Source organism: Mustela nigripes, chromosome X (assembly GCF_022355385.1).
Source record: "Mustela nigripes isolate SB6536 chromosome X, MUSNIG.SB6536, whole genome shotgun sequence".
In the NCBI taxonomy this organism is placed as follows: domain Eukaryota; kingdom Metazoa; phylum Chordata; class Mammalia; order Carnivora; family Mustelidae; genus Mustela; species Mustela nigripes.
In genome coordinates this window covers 87,732,577-87,751,776 of record NC_081575.1, presented here as the reverse complement: position 1 = coordinate 87,751,776, position 19,200 = coordinate 87,732,577, and the positions used below count along the sequence as shown (strand labels likewise).

The window sequence follows — 19,200 nt, the reverse complement described above, 5'->3', positions numbered from 1 at the left end:
CCTGCCCTCTGGCAACCATTTGTTTGAGAAAAACAAGATTTTTAATGCGTGGGTTACAGCCAAACAAAATTGTAGGAGCCCCAAATGTCAGCCTGTTGGCCAAACAAGCTTCACTACAGAAAACAGGCACAAGTATTTGTTTTCCCTTTTTTTAAAAAAAGATTTTATTTATTTAATTGACAGACAGAGATCTACCTGTCAGTAGGCAGAGAGGCAGGCAGAGAGAGGAGGAAGCAGGCTCCCCGCTGAGCAGAGAGCCTGATGTGGGGCTCAATCCCAGGACCCTGAGATCATGACCTGAGCCAAAGGCAGAGGCTTTAACCCACTGAGCCACCCAGGTGCCCCTGTTTTTCCTTTTATCCTTTCCACAAACACACTCCCATTAAGGTGGCTTTCAAACTACTCATTGGGAATACAACCATTAAGAAGAGATGATCAGGGTGCCTGGGTGGCTCAGTGGGTTAAGCCGCTGCCTTCCGCTCAGGTCATGATTTCAGGGTCCTGGGATCAAGGCCTGCATCAGGCTCTCTGCTCAGTGGGACCCTGCTTCTCCCTCTCTCTTTGCCTGTCTTTCTGCCTACTTGTGACCTCTCTCTCTGTCAAATAAATAAATAAAATCTTAAAAAAAAAAAGAATTGATGAGCAAACTTATGGATAGACTACTCAACCTGGAAGAGCTTCTATTTCCTGCAGGGTGGGAGGGAAGATGTCAATCTTCTTTATTTGGTAAGGACTCTCCCAGCCCATCCCTGGCCTTGCGGGCTGCAGAGTGGGGGTTGTCAGGAACAAATATGGGAAGAAGACAAGCTGAAAGGAAATCTGGCTTGGCAAACTGCAAAAGCATCACAGAGGGACACTGGTAATTTGCTAAGCATTTCAACCCTACTGCCTAATGCCATGGATCTTCCTCTGACTGCCCCCAAATTCAAATTGAATTGATACTGGTGGGAAGAGTTAACTACAGCTAGAAAGGTTTTCTACCTGACAGGAGAAAATTCTTTGGCCATATCATACGTGCTCGCTGCCCTGGCTCACAAGGACAGCAGCGGTTAAAGAATTCACATCTAATAAACAAAAGACACAGACATTCTTTTTTTTTTTTTTTTTTTTTTTAAGTAATCTCTACTCCCAACACAGGGCTTGAACTCATGACCTCAAGATCAAGAGCTGCATGCTCCCCTGACCATGTCAGGCCGGCGCTCCTCCTCATTCTTTTCTTTCTAAATCAAGGAGATGATTTCTTTTTGGAAGGGTGGGGTGGGAGAAGAGAAGCGTGGCAGTTAGAAACACAAGACAAATTTTAGATCTTATAATTCATGACGTTTTTCTAAGTAGAATTATTAAAATCCCACATTCAAGCTAACCATGCATTATGTTCAATCTTGCTAAAGTAATGCAGAGGATGAATCAGTGTACATCTTATAATAAAGAATAAACCCCCCCCCCACGTTTTCATTTTAATGAGAATTTCAATTTCTTGATACAATATGAGGGACTTCTGGGAAGTTGCAGTAAGAGACATAGAAGAAATGTCAGCAACCAAGCGCAATAGGGGAAGAAATACTGTATGATATCCATATGCCATAGCAACTAGTGTAATGTGATGAACACCTGTTTATCAAGTCTGGCCCTCTGCAGGTGAAAGGGGAACTGAGAACAGAAGGGGACCAAAAAGCAGCCAGGCGTGTTCACCACTTAGGAGGAAAACCATTTCAAGGAAGCGCAGGCAGAAAAGCTTGGGTGGAGGCTTTTGGCTGAGTGTCTATGACTGTCTGGCTCTGGGGTTTTGCACAGTTCTGAGAACTCGACACCAAGCCCCCAAACCTCCTGGGCACAGGTCCTACTCGGAACAGAAAGTAACTGTGCGCATGGCCATCTGCATTTAGAGAAGCGGTGTAACTTCAACTTCAGCTATTAAAACTGGATGTCAGTAGGTCAGAGCCACAGAAAGGTCTAAGAATGCTTCGTCTCTCCACGCCCAGGTGACATAGGGTAAAGCTGTCTCCGGGAGATGGGGGGCAACAAGAAAAACCCAGTGACTCTTAATGCTTAATAGAGCCAATGAAGGCAGGCAAGGAGCCAGGCTTTGCATTTACCTTGGCAACTGTACTATTTCTTTCTAGAGTTCTTTTAATTTCGGGGTGAGAGAAGAAATGAGAAAGATGTGAAACATAATGAAAGTTTTCGTATCCTCTCACAAGAAAATGAGGAATAAAAGGGAAGAGGACAGAAAAAAGACACGCATGCCTTAATTAATGCCTGTGGGGAGGTGAAGCAGGAACAATGTAGTATTATACAGTGGGTCTTAACCAGGGGAGACGTTTGTGCCCCAGGGGACATTTGGCAATGACTGGAGACATTTCTGATTGTCACAACTAAGGGGAAATACTATTGCTATGTAGTGAGTAGAGGCAGTAATACACAGGACAGCCTCCCACAAGAAAGTACCTGACTCAAAATGTCACTAGTGTGGGACACATGGGAGTTGGGAGAAACCTGTACTATGAAGATATGCTTCCCTGAATTTCAAAGTGTTACACAATTGCCTTTTATGCAATTTATGCTTCTCCAAAGCAAGTTCCTGCTGCAGGTCATGAGGTACCATATATCCAAATCTAACTTTGATATGACCAAACATTTTTAGACTCAATTATAATGATTTCAAAAAGAAATGCCTATCAAGTTAAGAAAAAACATTACTAATTAATAAAATGCCAGGACCTCTGGAAAAATCTAATACTTTGGGATCGGTGCACAGGTTATGAGAGAGAAGGAAAGGGAGAGAACATGAGAATATTCTTGGCAGGATGAAAGAGATGATTAAGTAAATTCTTCTAAAAGGAATACAACATGGCAATGTTTTTGTATTTTCTTCAGTTAAGCGTAAGGGAAGAAAACTTTGACAAAAACAAACTACAGAAACCAAAACCTATACAGAAATCTACACACAGGCCAGTCACTGAATATAGGCTATCTGAACGTGATGAAAAGCTAACAGGCTGCTTTATTAGCCAACATTAACAACACGTCAAATAGAAATTTGAAATTATTGGCCATGTGAGATGTACTGTTACTGAAGTTTTATAATGACCACAACATTGGAAAACTCCTGTGGCAAGGTCCTGAATAAAACTACTTTGGGTTACCTGAGTTACTAAAGTTATATTAGCAAACCCTGTTGACCCAACCTTCAGAATATAGCTGGAATCTACATTGCTACCACTAGAGACCAGCTAGGCAGGACCATCTTCTGTTTCCCTGCTTCCACCTGTAAGCCCCTAGTTCAATGTATCATCAACAAAGCAATGTACTGCTGTTACTGTAGAAAGTCAGATCACAGTGTGTTCAAAACCCTCCGGGGAATCCCCATTTCTCTCAGAGTAGAAGTCAAACCCCTCCCCTCCTTTCCTCTCTAATCTCATCTACCTATCCACTCTCCTTACGGCTCAATTCACCCCAGCCCCACTGGCCTCCTTGCTATTCTGCAATTAAGTCTGTTATGCTCCTGCTTTAGTGCCTTCACACTAGCTCTTCCTTCTCCCCAGCCCGTTCTTCCTTTGCGTATCAGTCAGCCCACCTTCTCTCCTCCTGTGAGTACTTGCTCAGATGTCATCTTTTCAATGTGGTTTTCTCTGACCACCCTGTTTAAAACTGCAACCCCTTCTCTAAGCAGTCCGTACCCTTTGGCCACTCTGTTTCCCCTGCAGTCCCTTTCACATCTTAACCTATTATGTAGTTGACTTATTTATGCTTTGGTTAGCGTTGGTCTCCCTGAATTAGAAAGCCAGCTTATTCCACGGAGGCAGTGACACTGTTTTGTTCATTAATAGAGCTCTGGTTCTTAGACGACTGCCTCACCCCCTTCCCCCGAAAGCACTTGATACATAGTTTTGGATGAATGTCTTAATAAAAATTTACCCAAATTCATAATTACTGATTAGCTAAATGTGAGTATTCCATTTACCCATATAAAACATATAGATTTCAGGCACTGAAATATAACGAATGTCAACATTAGTGTGTGCTCTCTGTTGAGTGCACTTGCCAACTGGATGATGGTACCTTTTCAGGTGGTTTCTTATTTGCAGTTTCAGAATTACTTCTATCTTCACTTCCTCAACATGTTTCTGGGTGCTTCCTCAAACTTATTTGGCATGTGCCTTAGGGATAATAAACTAATAAAATCTCATGCAAAACTAATTCTGAGCCTTTCCTTGAAAAGCCTCTTGTCTTCATGTAACTTCCCTATGACTCAAGACCAGGCTCAAACATGACCTCTGTGAAGTTTCTCGGGCTCTGTCTTTTAATGTTATTTCCCACCCTCTACCTTGGACAATAATTATTTGTTTTGTTTGTCTGTAAAGATGGCCACAGATAAATTCCTAATGTTGCCCCTCCAACCAGAAGACACAATCTATTTTTCCTCCTCTTGAATCCACGCTAGTCTTGTAATCTATTGACCAACATAATGCAGAGAACACGACACTGTCAACTTCCGGCCTAGGTGTCAAGAGACCTGGCAATTTCCACCTTTGCTTGTTTGGAGCCCTGAGACACCGTCCTGCTGGAGACGGGGCCCCATGAAGACAGAAAGAGAGGGAAGAAGGAGGGAGGGAGGAATACCCTGAATGAGAGACTACAAAAAGGGCCCAGCAAGCTCCTAGCTGTTCTGGTCATTTCAGTGGACATGCCACAAGACTGAAGCCCATGTGGGTACTAGCCATGCTGCCTCAGCCCATATTCTATCAACAGAATCGAGCCGTCCCCATCAAGCTCTGCCCAAAATTATAGAATTGTAAGCAAATAAAAAGCAGTTGTTGTCTGAAGTCCCCAAGTTCAGTTATGTGTTGATCTGCAGCTGTCGGTAACAGATACACTGCCTCATCTCCCTACTGAGACCATCATAATATCTCTAGGGTTCCAAGCACAGCATTGTGCATCAAGTACACACTCAAATATTTGTTGAATACATCGATCAGAAGGTAAATAAGAAGCTGAAGCACAATATTCAAATATAGCTACTTCGGGATTTTATTTGGTTTTGGATGATCGTATCAAATACCATGACTAATCAAAAGCTGACTGTATTTTTATTTTTTAAATATTTTATATTTTTTTATAAACATATAATCTATTATTAGCCCCAAGTGTACAGGCCTATGAATCGCCAGGTTTACACACTTCATAGCACTCACCATAGCACATACCCTCCCCAATGTCTATAACCCCACCACCCTCTCCCTATCTCCCTCCCCCCAGCAACCCTCAGTTGTTGAGATTAAGAGTCTTTTATGGTTTCTCTCCCCCCATCCATTTTGTTTCCTTTATTCTTTTCCTACCTCCCAACCCCCCACGTTGCATCTCCACTTTCTCACATCAGGGAGATCATATGATAGTTGTCTTTCTTCGATTGACTTATTTCACTAAACATAATATCCTCTAGTTCCATCCACGTTGTCGCAAATGGCAAGATTTCATTTCTTTTGATGGCTGCATAGTATTCCACTGTATATATATACCACTTCTTCTTTATCCATTCATCTGTTGATGGACATCTAGGTTCTTTCCATAGTTTGGCTATTATGGACATTGCTGCTATAAACATTTGGGTGCACGTGCCCTTTTGGATCACTATGTTTGTATCTTTAGGGTAAATACCCAATAGTGCAATTGCTGGGTCATAGGGCAGTTCTATTTTCAACATTTTGAGGAACCTCCATGCTGTTTTCCAGAGTGGTTGTACCAGCTTGCATTCCCACCAACAGTATAGGAGGGTTCCCCTTTCTCCACATCCTCGCCAGCATCTGTCATTTCCTGACTTGTTAATTTTAGCCATTCTGACTGGTGTGAGGTGGTATCTCACTGTGGTTTTGATTTGTATTTCCCTGATGCCGAGTGATGTGGAGCACTTTTTCATGTGTCTGTTGGCCATCTGGATGTCTTCTTTGCAGAAATATCTGTTCATATCCTCAGCCCATTTCTTGATTGGATTATTTGTTCTTTAAGTTTGATAAGTTCTTTACAGATTTTGGACACTAGCCCCTTATCTGATATGTCATTTCTGAATATCTTCTCCCATTCTGTCAGTTGTCTTTTGGTTTTGTCTATTATTATTACTATTATTGAAAGTATTACAGTACAGTATGTTGTCAGTCATTACTTACTATATGATGTTCATATACTCTTCAAGAACAGAATTCAAAAACTGTCTCTTGAGCAAAAGTGTTTCTAAAGCAGTGCTATTATATGAACTAAAAATCTGTTTATACATTTTATGTTTTCAAAGTGTCATTTTTATCATCTATTTTATGATATATATGAGGAGATATACTTTACTGTTTATATCTGCATTTTCTTCTATTAATTAAATGTAGAAGAGTAAGACAGCCTGTTACTATCATTGACAATTTCCCTCCTTTAACTTTTTTACACTTGTTATTCTCTTTATTTGTGTAACTGAAAAATACTTTTTTATAAAAGTGCTACGTATCCATTGGGTTCTTCAGTGCTGAGTACTGATAATAAGACTCTCCTTTTCCTATCACATTTGTAAAGAGTAAGATTTTTACAACTAAAGTGTATTCTGTACATTTCTCCAATGATTTTGTTTTTCATTTGCTATGGTAACATTCCACTAGACTGTTTTGGAATTGCTCATGCTTTACTCAGCTTATTTATTATTATTATTATTATTTACATTCAGTTAGCCATTGTATAGTACATTAGTTTCTGATGTAGTGTTCAACGATTCATAACTTGCATGTAACACCCAATTCTCATCACAACACATGCCTTCCTTAGTACCCATTACCCAGTTACTCCATTTCCCCATTCCCCCGCCCCTCTGAAACCCTCAGTTTATTTAATGATTCGTCTCCCTCTCTGATTCTCTCTCTTCAGATTTCCCTTCCTTCCCTTATGGTTTTATCTCAGCTTATAACCACAATAATTTAGTTAAAATTTCCCAAACGTTCTAGAAAACTTAACTAAACTCTACTAAATTTCTTAACCATTAAAATATAGTGAAGAGGCCAGGCCTCTGATAATACGTTTTGAGGGAAGGAGAGCCCCATGTCTGTAGATGCTGTGTGTTAGAGAGAGGCCAGTGACAAAATACCAGAGACAGAAAGGGGACAATAGGGCTAGGGAGACCCCAGGGGTTCTTAGCTATTGGAGGCCTTGGAAGGGGCTGGGCATCAGGAGGAAGGCCCACTGTTTCACTTTCTGGTCTGCCTCCATGTTCTGCCTGACACCATTATGAGCCAGGAGCTGACAGTTCTCATGAACTTAATACTGGGAAGAAATAGGCAGAAAGACTGAATAATGGTAGTAGGCATATTCCTAAGGGTGCAAAACTGTATTACATTTTTATTTATGATTTCAGACTATGTTAAAGAACTATGTGCAAAAAATGCTGATTATTATGTATGCAACATTATGAAAATATAAGCATATAATTAACTTTTACTATATAAACCAAATAACCAATATAAACCAATTCCCCCCCCCCAATTAACTTAGGATAGGATTATTATTTGGTTCTTCCTATTTGTTGGATTTTTCATTTCTCTCTTAAACACATAATGGCAAAAGAGGAATAACAATTTTAGAATACATGTACATTTTAATAAGAATAAGGAAACTGAAATGATAAAAGTGTTCCTGTTAAGAATGAGTATGACTCTTCAAATATGAAGTAGTTAAAAAAATAAAGTAGTTAAATAAATGTTAATTTGGAAGTAAAATTAACCTTAAGGTGCTCTCTATAAGAATATTAAAGAAACACTTCTGATCATTATCACTTTTATCAGTTTCTCTTCATAAACATTAAAGTTAGTGATAAAATATGGTTTCACTTATTTGTAGAGCATAACAAATAACATGGAGGACATGGGGAGATGGAGAGGAGAAGGGAGTTGAGGGAAGTTGGAAGGGGAGGTGAACCATGAGACTATGGACTCTGAAAAACAACCTGAGGGGTTTGAAGCAGCGGGCGGTGGGAGGTTGGGGGGAACCAGGTGGTGGGTATTAGGGAGGGCACGGATTACATGGAGCACCGGGTGTGGTGCAAAAACATGAATACTGTTACTCTGAAAAGAAATAAAAAAAAAAAGTTAGTGATAAAAATGACTTACCTTCACATCCCTGTGAATTATGTTATTATCATGACAATAGCGTAGAGCTTCCAGTATCTGTCTCATGTAATGACTGTAGAAAAACAAAAGAAATCTAAAACTGTAATAAAAATTTTTTATTTTTAAAACTTAATATACAGTGTCCCTAGTTTGTAACTCCCATCTTCATACTCACTGCCCATGGACACTTCTCATTTGAGCAGACAAGTCTGGTGAAATGTGAGGCTTAATAATGAAAAAGTTGGCAGACCCATGAGTTTATAAGCTTCATGAAGAAATATTGTGTTCTGTATTTTCTAAGATAACCAAACCAAAATAATTTCACAGTTCATAAGTAAAATAGCTCGGCAAAAGAAAAATTCAAGCTAAAAACATGGGGCGGGGCGGGGGGGGGGGAGCGAGTCTCTGACACTCGGTTAATTCTACTTAGTTACAGTGGATTGCTATTAAGTGAACAGTGCTTGGAGGTGCACCATGGATTCTGACTAAAGGAATGGGGAGCCTTTTATCTGCCAGCAGAGGCTGGCTCTCTGCCTTATTTCCATTTAGCTTTAAGGACAAACAAGAGGAAAGAACCTCTTTATGTGTACAATCTCTTTTTGTATCCTAACGGAGTTTTAGCTGGGGCATCTCTTAACAAAGCAGAGTTGTTCTGGGCTGAAATCCTGGGAAGTCAGACTCATCACGGGGCCAGCGGGGGTCTGCAGCAGCTCCCCAAAAGGTCCAGGGGAAAAACACAGGAGGGGTCAGCATTATAAAGAACAGTCCTTAAAAAGTGCTAACAGGGTCAACTAGCAACAGGGTGTGACCAGAGTAAGGACGTGTATTCGGTATTACTTCACAGCTTGCTTTGACTTCCCTCTGTTCCTTAATTCTAGGTTCTTCTTCCTCTAATTCTATTTCTCCCTGTTGAGTGTCTTCTTATCCTCTCTTCCTCTATATTTTACTCCCTTCGTATCTTTCTCTTTTTCCTATGATCCCCCTCCTTTTTCATTTTCCCATTTTCCTTCCAAACAGGCATGACATAGAAATGCAAGATATGCAATGTTATTTATTGTATGTATTGAATTTTTATCTTTCCAGATCTTCTATTCTTCACACTTTACATAAAAATGAAATTTACCAGTACTTGCAAGTGCCCTTGTATGTATCCTTGTGACAACAACAACAAAAAATCCCCACTCCTGATATACAACTAAGAGGCATTTCCATCAAGTTCCCTCTCAAGTACACTATCATCAAAACTCACATGAATGTCCCTCTCCTTGACATGTGCATTACTTCATGAACTACAATCGATCAGAAGGTTCCATTTTTTAAATGCAAGGTAGGAGAAAAAATCCAACCCCATACTCTGTTTCTATACTTATCATTGTCTCCCCATACTTGGGTTCTAAAGCAGAGAACTTAGCTCATACTGTCCTTAGTACTCCGGTCAATTTTTCTTACTTTGCAGATGCACACAAAAGGGGCTATGGTCATATACTCTTTGCCTGGGCCTACGAAGCCTACAGTTAAGTTTCTGTTTAAGTTAGGGGTTCTTAACTTGGCCCTTTCCTGGCTCAAATCAGGGTTTGAAGGCTATGTGGCCCCCTGAAATGGCAGAGACAAAAGTGAAAGTGTTTTGTAAACTCTGAACCATGCTACAAAAGGTAAATCATTATTATTACAATATTATTATTATTGTTAAGTTTAGTCAAAGGTTTAGGAACAGCCTATTCGTGTATCTAGATATGAACATTAGAATAGTGGGTATGTTTAAATTAGGTAAATTGGACATAGCTTATACTTACAGTATGGACTACTTTGGATACACTGTACTAAGAGAGCCACTTATATGTCTTTAGCCTGAAGAAAAGTCCTATCTCAAAGCCTCATTAAGAAAAAAAAACAAAAACCTCAGTGAATGAGCATTTTTCATCTAATTATCAGAGTGCTCAATTATTTGATCCAGATATACATACATATCAGAATCTCTGGAGTGTGTCGGGGGAAGATACAATTTTTTCTCCCCAGATATTACAGATTTAAAGTGATCTTTCTCCACTCTCCCAGTCATGACTCTGGGAGGCTGTGCACGTGAATAGTGTGCAAGCAGAATAAAGAGAGAAGCAAAAATCCACCCGCACTGCCTAGAACTGCTGACTAAACTTTAATTAGAAAGCTTCATTTTCATGAATCATCATGGTGGCCTATACTTTCAGAGAAACTTCGCAATATATAAGTTTGTCTCTATCTCTTGTAAGGATCCGGAATGAGGACAACTCAGTGGAAGGAAAGAACTGAGGCCTGCAATCCATTCACTTCCTGTGGAAGCCTGCATTTCTGGGGTGGTGGAACAAAGGAGGGAAGGAGACTCTAGGTAAAGAGATGAACACTCTTGCTAGGCATAAGACACCTTGTCTCTGAAATGCTCGTCAGAGAATGTCTGGGGCTAAGGATTACCTGTGGTAAATAGAATCCAGGATCTTTGAGGTATGGCTCGCTTCCTGGAGGAGGTCATGGAAGCTATACAACTCCTTGAGGCATACAATGGAGACGTCTTGTGACTGCAAGGCTCCCCTTTGTGTGTGGGATCCCACAGACCTCATGTCGATACCTCATCTACTCTGGGCCACAGGTGCATTTCTGATGTGGGAAGCTGCCCTTGAAAACCCAGACCTTTTTGTTTCAGCTGAGCCTTTAGATTGCCTGTATCCTTGTAATTATTTAGTAAAGCTTGGTACTAGGTAAGAAGATCGCTCTGATTTGTAGGAGTGTGATTTGATAATCTGATTCTGTATGTTAGCGCCTTCCACAACTCATCGCCCCTGAAAGAACAGAGGTAATCACTAATTGGGCTGTAAGGACTGTATGCAGTTTCCTTTTTTATTTTTATGTAAACTCTGTACCCAGCGTGAGGCTTGAACTCACAACCCCGAGATCAGGAGTTGCTCACTCCACCCCACTGAGCCAGCCAGGTGCCTCTGCAGTTTCCTTTTATGCCATGCTTTGTTGCTTCTCTTGAAGCTCAGCCAGTTGGAGAAAAACATTATCAATTTGATTTCTTGGTGCCTCGGAGTCTTCTTGCAGTTGGTCTCACTAGAATACTTATGTAAACTAAATTTCTCAATGATCAATCACAGAATCAGAGGAGGCAGGCAGGTTAGAAGTCATCCAGTTGAATGCTCTACAGCCCGAGGAAGGCTCTACATGCACTTGTTGTATGGTCACTAATTTTCTGCAAAAGGGCACATGCCTAATACTGCTTTCTGAGGATGCCCCCCCCCCCGCCTTTTGTCATTATTTAGGAAGGGTCTTTAATAAATTGTGCCAAATTTCTCTCTTTGTAATGTTGCTGACTGGTCCCGAGGCCACTCTTTACTGGACTATTCTGGAAAGTTCCTTTTGTGTCACTGTATGGCATCATCTCTACATAGGACTATTCTCCCTATTCTGATGCCCAGGACAGTGGTACAGATAGGCTCGAAGTTGAGGAAAAGCCATAGAGACAAGTGGGGAACAGAGTACAAATGGTAGTGGTTGAACATCAACCCCGAGCACATGCACCAGGTACCCAAGTGTTACTCCGGTTCAAAAGGAGAAAAGTCCTCTTCCTTCATCAAACTTCACTGTTCTATAAACTCAATGTTCAGAATTTTTAGTTTTCCCTATCTGATGATGCTGTTGAAAGAGATCAATGTGGGAAAGTTCAAAAGGCAGGCTGTCTCAAATCCTTGAAGAAGTAAATATTCACAATAATGCCCAAGGGTCTGAGAGGTTCATTTAGTTGAATAAAGCGGTTTACTGCTGTATCATAAGAAAACTCAAGATCACATTGACTGTTCTGGTATTAAAGAATGCTTTTAAATTCCGAAGCACAATACATAATAAAAAATTTTATATTATGATACAAACTCAAAACTAATAGAAAAATGGGATTAAAAAAAAAAAACCACTAGAGTTGTGGGTTTGAATCCTTTAACATATTATGGTTGGTGACTGAGAAGACCCATGTATTAAAAAGGCAACCCACTGAAGTGGGTATTTATGATATGATTGAATGCCACCAAAGCAGAAAGCTGTATTGCTCTAAATCTATAGGCAAGTGGCCCAGTGCATGGCTCCTGTGATTTTTCCTCTTTATTCCTTATTTTGAGCCACTGGTTCCTTACAACAACTTGACTTAGAACAATGGCCGCCATTTGCTTGGGAGATCACACACTGGCCTGAAGCAAATATATTTAGCAGGAGCACTGTGCTTTTATATCTATTCCTTCCTCTGTTCTGGGCGTTTTGTCAGATTAATTGGCCACATAACAATTCGCTATCACCAAAAGACAAAGTAAAGAACTAATAAGGCACATCTGCTCAAAATAAAGATTGAACACACAACAAACCCCCAAATCTGATTCTTCATGGTTGCTGAGCTATCAAATCCCCCTCTGAACAAAAGTCATCAGAAATGGTAAAGACAGCAGTACTATGTTAAGCTGTAAGCCTGTATTAATAGATAAATGCATGTTTCAATATTTTGAGTTTCTAGTTGCTACTTTGGTTCCACTAAAGCACTAAGACAGACATGCTCCTTGTAGCAAAGACTGGCAATAAGGTCATCATCAGTTCAAAAAGCAGGTCACTTTATGTGATTTGTCACTTCCTTCTTTTATTTCCACCTTGACCTCTGAGGAGTCCATATGAATGACGTACCTGGCAACAGCTTCACTGTATACAAAACCAGCGTCAGCTCGTTTTACGATTTCAAAACACAGGTCTGCTCCATCCATACTGTGGAAAAATATGAAAAAGAATGTCAGAGGAAATTCCAGGAAGAAAACATTGAAAATGAATAGGCTGTAATGAAGTTATTAGTTGGCTTACAGCTAATGATTCTTTTTTAAGATTTTATTTATTTATTTGACAGAGAGAGAGAGAGAGAGAGGGAACACAAGCAGGGGGAGTAGGAGTAGGAGAAGCAGGCTCCCCGCCAAGCAGGGAGCCTGATGTGGGACTTGATCCCAGGACCCCAGGATCATGACCTGAGCCAAAGGCAGATACTTAACACCTGAGCCACCAAGTGCCCCACAGCTAATGATTCTAACAAGTTATTTTAATCTACTTATTTTCAATGAAAAAGAGACAAATTATAAAGGATATTATAACCATCTTAACACTGAAAATCTACATGGGAAAACATAAAGAACAAGCAAATGGTAGCATTAAATAACATAAGGTGTCAAAAATTCACCCTGTTTCCTTTAAGTTATTGCAACAAAAAGTCTCAGAAAATGGCAATGCTGGGGATTGTGGGCACATTTTTGAGTCAAGTTCCAAAATTATCGCTACCTAGTCATGTCATGCAATATTTTAAGAATCCACAAGGATTCTAAAATATTTCACTATACTTATCACCACTAAATGGGAATTCAGGCTGTATACCATAGAAGGAAAAAATAGCTAATTCATAATTTATTTTTGCTTACACTTCCATTACCAAAGTAACTGCTACCAACATATTCTAACACACTGATGTGTTGGTGACGGAATGGTACTATTTTGCCACAAACTTAAATATGGGTCTTTTTTAATTTCTCAGCAGATCAGTAAGGCCTCTTGTGTCGGCCACACCTTGCCTCTTCTACCTATCCTATCTAATGGCTCTTCAAGGATACCTCACTCTCTAGGCAGGCTAGTGTTACTACTATCCCTTGAACATACTGTTTTCTTTTTTCTCAGATGCTTCTGCATGTATTGCTCCTCATATTCAAAACCTACCTCAATCCAAGGTCCCATTCCAATCCCACCCTTCCCAGAAAGCCCCCTCAGTGGATTACCAGCCACATAAAGGCTTTCATTTGCTTAAATTCTCTAACAACCCTATATGTCCATATCATTGTATTTGGCCCTTACATACACTTAGCATTTTTTAATACATATATATGAGACTTTGCCAGATCATATCTATTAATGAAATTATTCAAATATTAATAGTTGGCCAATATCTTTATAATGCTTTCAGGCTTATGAAGTGTTTTCAAATGCAGTATTTCACCCATTCACTTATTCAGGAGCTAAAACTGCAATAGATCTGTTACAGGTATTACACTGAAGATATTGAGACTTCTAGAAGGGAAAGTAGAGAAACTATTCATTACTATTACTAATAATTACTAATTAGGCATTAATAACAAATAATCACTAATAATATTATTCATCAAGTATCACGGGAAACACTCCTTGTTCTATCTCCATTCTCACAGTCACCCCATGACATCAGCATCCTTATCATTCTCAAATAATCTAAGTAAACAAGTATGTGACAGGGACAGGATTCATATGTGTATCTATACTCAATGCTCTTCCCGTTGTCTACAGCTACATCTGCTAGGTGTGAGCAAATGCACATAGGCAAGATCAACAGTGCAACAATAGGGTAGTAGCCCTAAAGAACGAGTATGTTTTATACTTTCAAAATACTCCTGGGGCGCCTGGGTGGCTCAATGGGTTAAGCCTCTGCTTTCAGCTCAGGTCATGGTCTCAGGGTCCTGGGATCGAGCCCCGCATTGGGCTCTCTGCTCAGCAGGGAGCTTGCTTCCCCCTCTCTCTCTGCCTGCCTCTCTGCCTACTTGTGATCTCTCTCTCTCTGTGTCAGATAAATAAGTAAAAATTAAAAAAAAAAATACTCCTACCCAATACCCAGCAGAAGACTGAGAACACAGTAAAGAGTCACGAGTAACTGACTATATTATTTATTTTAAAATTTTTATTATTTATTTTTTAAAAAGATTTTATTTATTTGATAGAGAGAGACAGATCACAAGTAGGCAGAGAGGCAGGAAGAGAGGGAGGGGGAAGCAAGCTCCCTGCCAAGCAGAGAGCCCGATGCGGGGCTCGCTCCCAGGACCCTGGGATCATGACCTGAGCCGAAGGCAGAGGCTTAACCCACTGAGCCACCCAGGCGCCCTGACTACATTATTTAAAACTTGGTGTGGTTTTAGGTCAGTGCAAACACTTTCACATTTATACAAAGCTTTACAACACTTGCCTGGTTTCCAATTCACAGCAAATGAACATTTTCGAATGTCAATGCATAAAATGATCTTTGTGATGGCCTAGTCTACTCTGAAGTAGGGTAGTGACCATTTTCTACCATCAGAAATAAACCCTGAATGAACATGGTCAGATATCTTGTGAACAATCGTGATCACCTGTTAGACTAGAAGTCCTATAAGCAGAGCTGTACTTGTCCTATAGGTCAAGGGGCACATACAATAACACTTCTGACACATTCCTGGCAAAAAGTTAACACAATGTACCTGCTCCTACTAATTGTGAAAGTATCCTTTCCTCTCTACCTCACCTCCACTAGGAGGACTATTCTTTTTGAATCTTGCCAATCAGATAGGAGGGTTAAAAAGTCACAGTTGCTTTAGTTTGCACTTCTTTGATTGCTAGATGATGAATACTTTTCAATTCTTTGTATTGGGAGGAGGAAAAAAATACTATTTTTAAAGCATCCTGCGGTTTAAGCTGGTTGTTTGACCTAGGAGCACTAAAAGGTCCCTGACAATGACGGAATTACAGTTTTTGTTTGGACGGTCTCCTTTTTAATTGTGGAATGTGAGGATGAGCATGTTCAGCTCAGATGAGAGAAGGGTTAGGCAAAGGAGAGCTCAACTGATTGCATCACCAAGCAGTAAGAGCCTGGGGCCTGGGAGCTCTCCTGAAAGCTAGAGGAAGATTTTTTTGGAGGGACCTAGAAGAAGGGAAAAAGGAATCTTAGGGGTAGAAGATAGTCAAGTGGTGAGAGGTCAATGCTTAAAGAGGGAACCAGTCAGTGAGAGAAAACTGGGAATTATTTACTGCCCTGTAATGTAACTACCAGCATGGATCAGCCCATTTCTTTCCTTGTCATTTCTGAAATACTGCTATTTGAAATGATAGTCTCTACACATGTACAGACACACGTATTTTCAGGTTTCTACTCTTTCCTACTGACCCAACTATTCTTGTATCCAGTAACCATACCATTTTTAATACTGTGTTTTTTATTTTATTTTTAAAGGTAAGCTCCATACCCAACATGGGGCTTGAACACATGACCCTGAGATCAAGAGTCACATGTTCTACTGACTGAACCTGCCAGGTACTCCTATAATAGCATATTTTAGTATTTGGAAAAATAAGTCATTTCATTATTATTCTTTGTCAATATTTTCTTCTGAATGTTTTTTCTCTCTGCTGAATTTTAAAATCAGTTTGTCAAATGCTAAACACTTTTAATATTTTGGTGGAGACAGTATTATATTTATAAACTTGTAGAAATTAACATTTTTCTCATATTCTCATCTACAAAAATGATACTTCCTTTCATGTCTCTAAGTTGCAATTTTAAGGTTTTCTTCATACTGGCTCCAAATATCGATTATTAGGATTTTTTCCCTAGGATACTTTCAGTTTCTCTTATAAATGGGATCATTTTGCCACTGTACTTTTTTTAATACAATAGTCCATAACCAGGAGTACCAAACAAAATCACCCGTGTAATTTTTAAAGATGCAGGCATGTTCTTTGAGGAGCTAGTCTGAAAGTCAGTCATCACTGTGAAAGTAATCTTCTAATAAAGCTGTTTGATTAGTTATTTCTATCACTGATATTAAAGTAAAAGAGGCAATTCATTAATTTTAAATTTTATGAGATATGGAGAAACCAAAAATAGTATTTACACAAATTTTACTCATCACTGAAATTTAAAAAATATATGTATTCATAATATAATCTACATATAACACTTTGAACAAAAAGTTTGATGCCTCAAATCTTTGATAATCTTTATTTGTTAATACTTCTAAAAACAAGTGTAAGGTTTCTTTTATTACTTTTCTCTTTGCTTCCCATCTTAAGGTGTTTCTAGGGCTGCCAAGCTTCAAAAAGTGTGTTCTAAATTTCCTCACTTGGTTCCATTCCGAGGGAGTAAAATAAGAGGAAGAAGAGACCTTGCTTTAAAAGGGTATGGGGGAATGCTTCTATCCTATACACAGAGAAAAACTATAGGAGGTTTACTCTGACTTGTAAAAAAGTGGTGGGATCATGAATGATCTTAGCTTTCCCTTCCTTTCATCTGTCTGAATTTTCAAAATTTTAGAATAAAACACGTTTTACTTATATAATTAAAAAAATACCCAAATAGATACACCCAATAAAACAGATCACAGGTCTAGAGGCAAAATGTATGGGTGGTCATATGTGGAAGGGATTAGAATATGCCACCCCAAAATATGCCACTTTGGCATAGGATGATTTTGAGCTGAAAGCAATCAAACAACAGCAGGAAGAACAGGAGCAACAGAAAGAACTCTCCCCTGTCCTCCATTCTGCCTAAAAATAGGGTTGAAATTTCCCTTTGCAAAGGTGTTCCCCTCTCAAGTACTAGGAAGACAACTACTGTGATCTGTATGACAAATTTTACTAAACAAATCTTATTCACTACACATTTCTTAGTCCCCTTCCCACCACTTACCTCCAACCTGAGACACCCAAACTCCCCATGTCTTCCCTTGTCTAGTCGCTTCATACTTTATTATTCTTTGTTAAAACGGTATAGAAGTGTCTGGGTCTAACTCCCTCTTTGTGGTTTTCACTTTTTTCCTGTGAGGCTGACCCCTCACCCCACTAGTCCTGCTGTGTACAGACAAAATAAATATTTGCTCTTGTTAGCCTCAGGTTGGTCAGTTTAATTCACACACCTAGTCACTTAACCCTCTTCTATAACGTATTTTCTGTAAAAGCAGAAAAAGAGGGGGCTTGTAGCACGGAGACTCACACTTGATTGAATGAAGAAATGCTTCTCAACTTAAGTGTGGTGAAGGACCAGTGTTTCCCCCTCAGGTATTTATAAATTGGTACTTTTATAAAATACTAGATCATATGCTATGATTTCAAAGCTATGTCAAATCGCTCTAACATCTTCTAAATGTTTACTCTCAATTTCTGTCCTTACCTCATTATAGACTGGTAATTGTTGGTAGGCTGGAACTCATCTGCAAACTATTCTTTGAGGAGCACTGTAAAGGCCAGACCGAATCTGAATTTCTCTGACCAGCATTTGCTCTGAAGGTGACAAAAACAACTACAGAACTGGATGAATTAAAAGAATTTTTTTTTAAATCTTTAAGAATTAACAGTATAGTGAGTGAAAAACAATCTAGTGAGGATGGGGAAATGTTCTGAGCTCAAAGAGGTGAGCAAGAGCTGTGTCTCCCCTTGGGGTAGGTAGTGGGCCAAGAAAAAGGAGGCTGCCATGAAAGGGGCAGGGTGGATATTTGGGGAACTCTGAAGAAGGGGGGAGGCAGACTGACAGGGTGGGTCCTGACTCTGGGAGGGTGAGATGTCAGACTGACAGGGTCCAGCTGCCTTTGCGCTAGGGTGATCTGAGAAATGAGACAGAGCTAATCTTTTGGCTTACCCCAGAGGAGCCTGCCAAAGGCTAACGACATGATAAAACACCCTACACTCTGGGCTGGGGTGATAAAGAGGTGTATTTTTTTAAAAGCGGGGTACAGAATACATTCTGGTATGGCTTATTAGTAGCATAGAAAAATCCCAGTGTCTACCATGAAGTGAAAAGCTCCACTTAAAAACTTCAGTTAGGATCAACAAATTATTAAAAAAAAAAAAGTGACACCATAGATTTGAAAAAGCAAATAGGAATTTCTGAATGAAACAATCTAATGGCAAAATTAAGAACTTAAGCAGATTAGGTTAGCTGAAGAGAAAAATTAGTGAACCAGAAGATGCAGTCAGATTGAAGCATGGAGAGACAAAACATGGAGAATATGAAAGTGAGGATAAGAAAAGATTACAGTGAGAAGGTCAGCATCTATTTTTAATTGAAGTTTCAAAAGTGAAAAGAAGGGTGGGCGCCTGGCTGGCTTACTTGGTGGTGCATGACTCTTGATCTTTAGGTTTTGAGTTCGAGCCCCACAATGGGTATAGAGATTACTAATAGGTAGTAAACAGATAAATACATGAAAAAAGTGAAAAGAAAATGGAGCAGAAGCAATACGGAAAATATAATGTCTGATAA

General features: G+C 39.6%; 1 protein-coding gene across 1 annotated transcript in view; it reads right to left on the bottom strand.

Moving 5' to 3' along the window:
- The window catches only part of CASK (calcium/calmodulin dependent serine protein kinase), a 357,555-nt gene that overhangs the window by 170,812 nt on the left and 167,543 nt on the right, over positions 1-19,200 (bottom strand). The window contains exons 4-5 of the mRNA XM_059385265.1: positions 12,825-12,902; positions 8,136-8,208 (exon numbers count right to left, since the gene is read on the bottom strand). Coding sequence (XP_059241248.1) covers positions 8,136-8,208; positions 12,825-12,902 — 151 coding nt within the window. The remainder of the gene's footprint in view (positions 1-8,135; positions 8,209-12,824; positions 12,903-19,200) is intronic.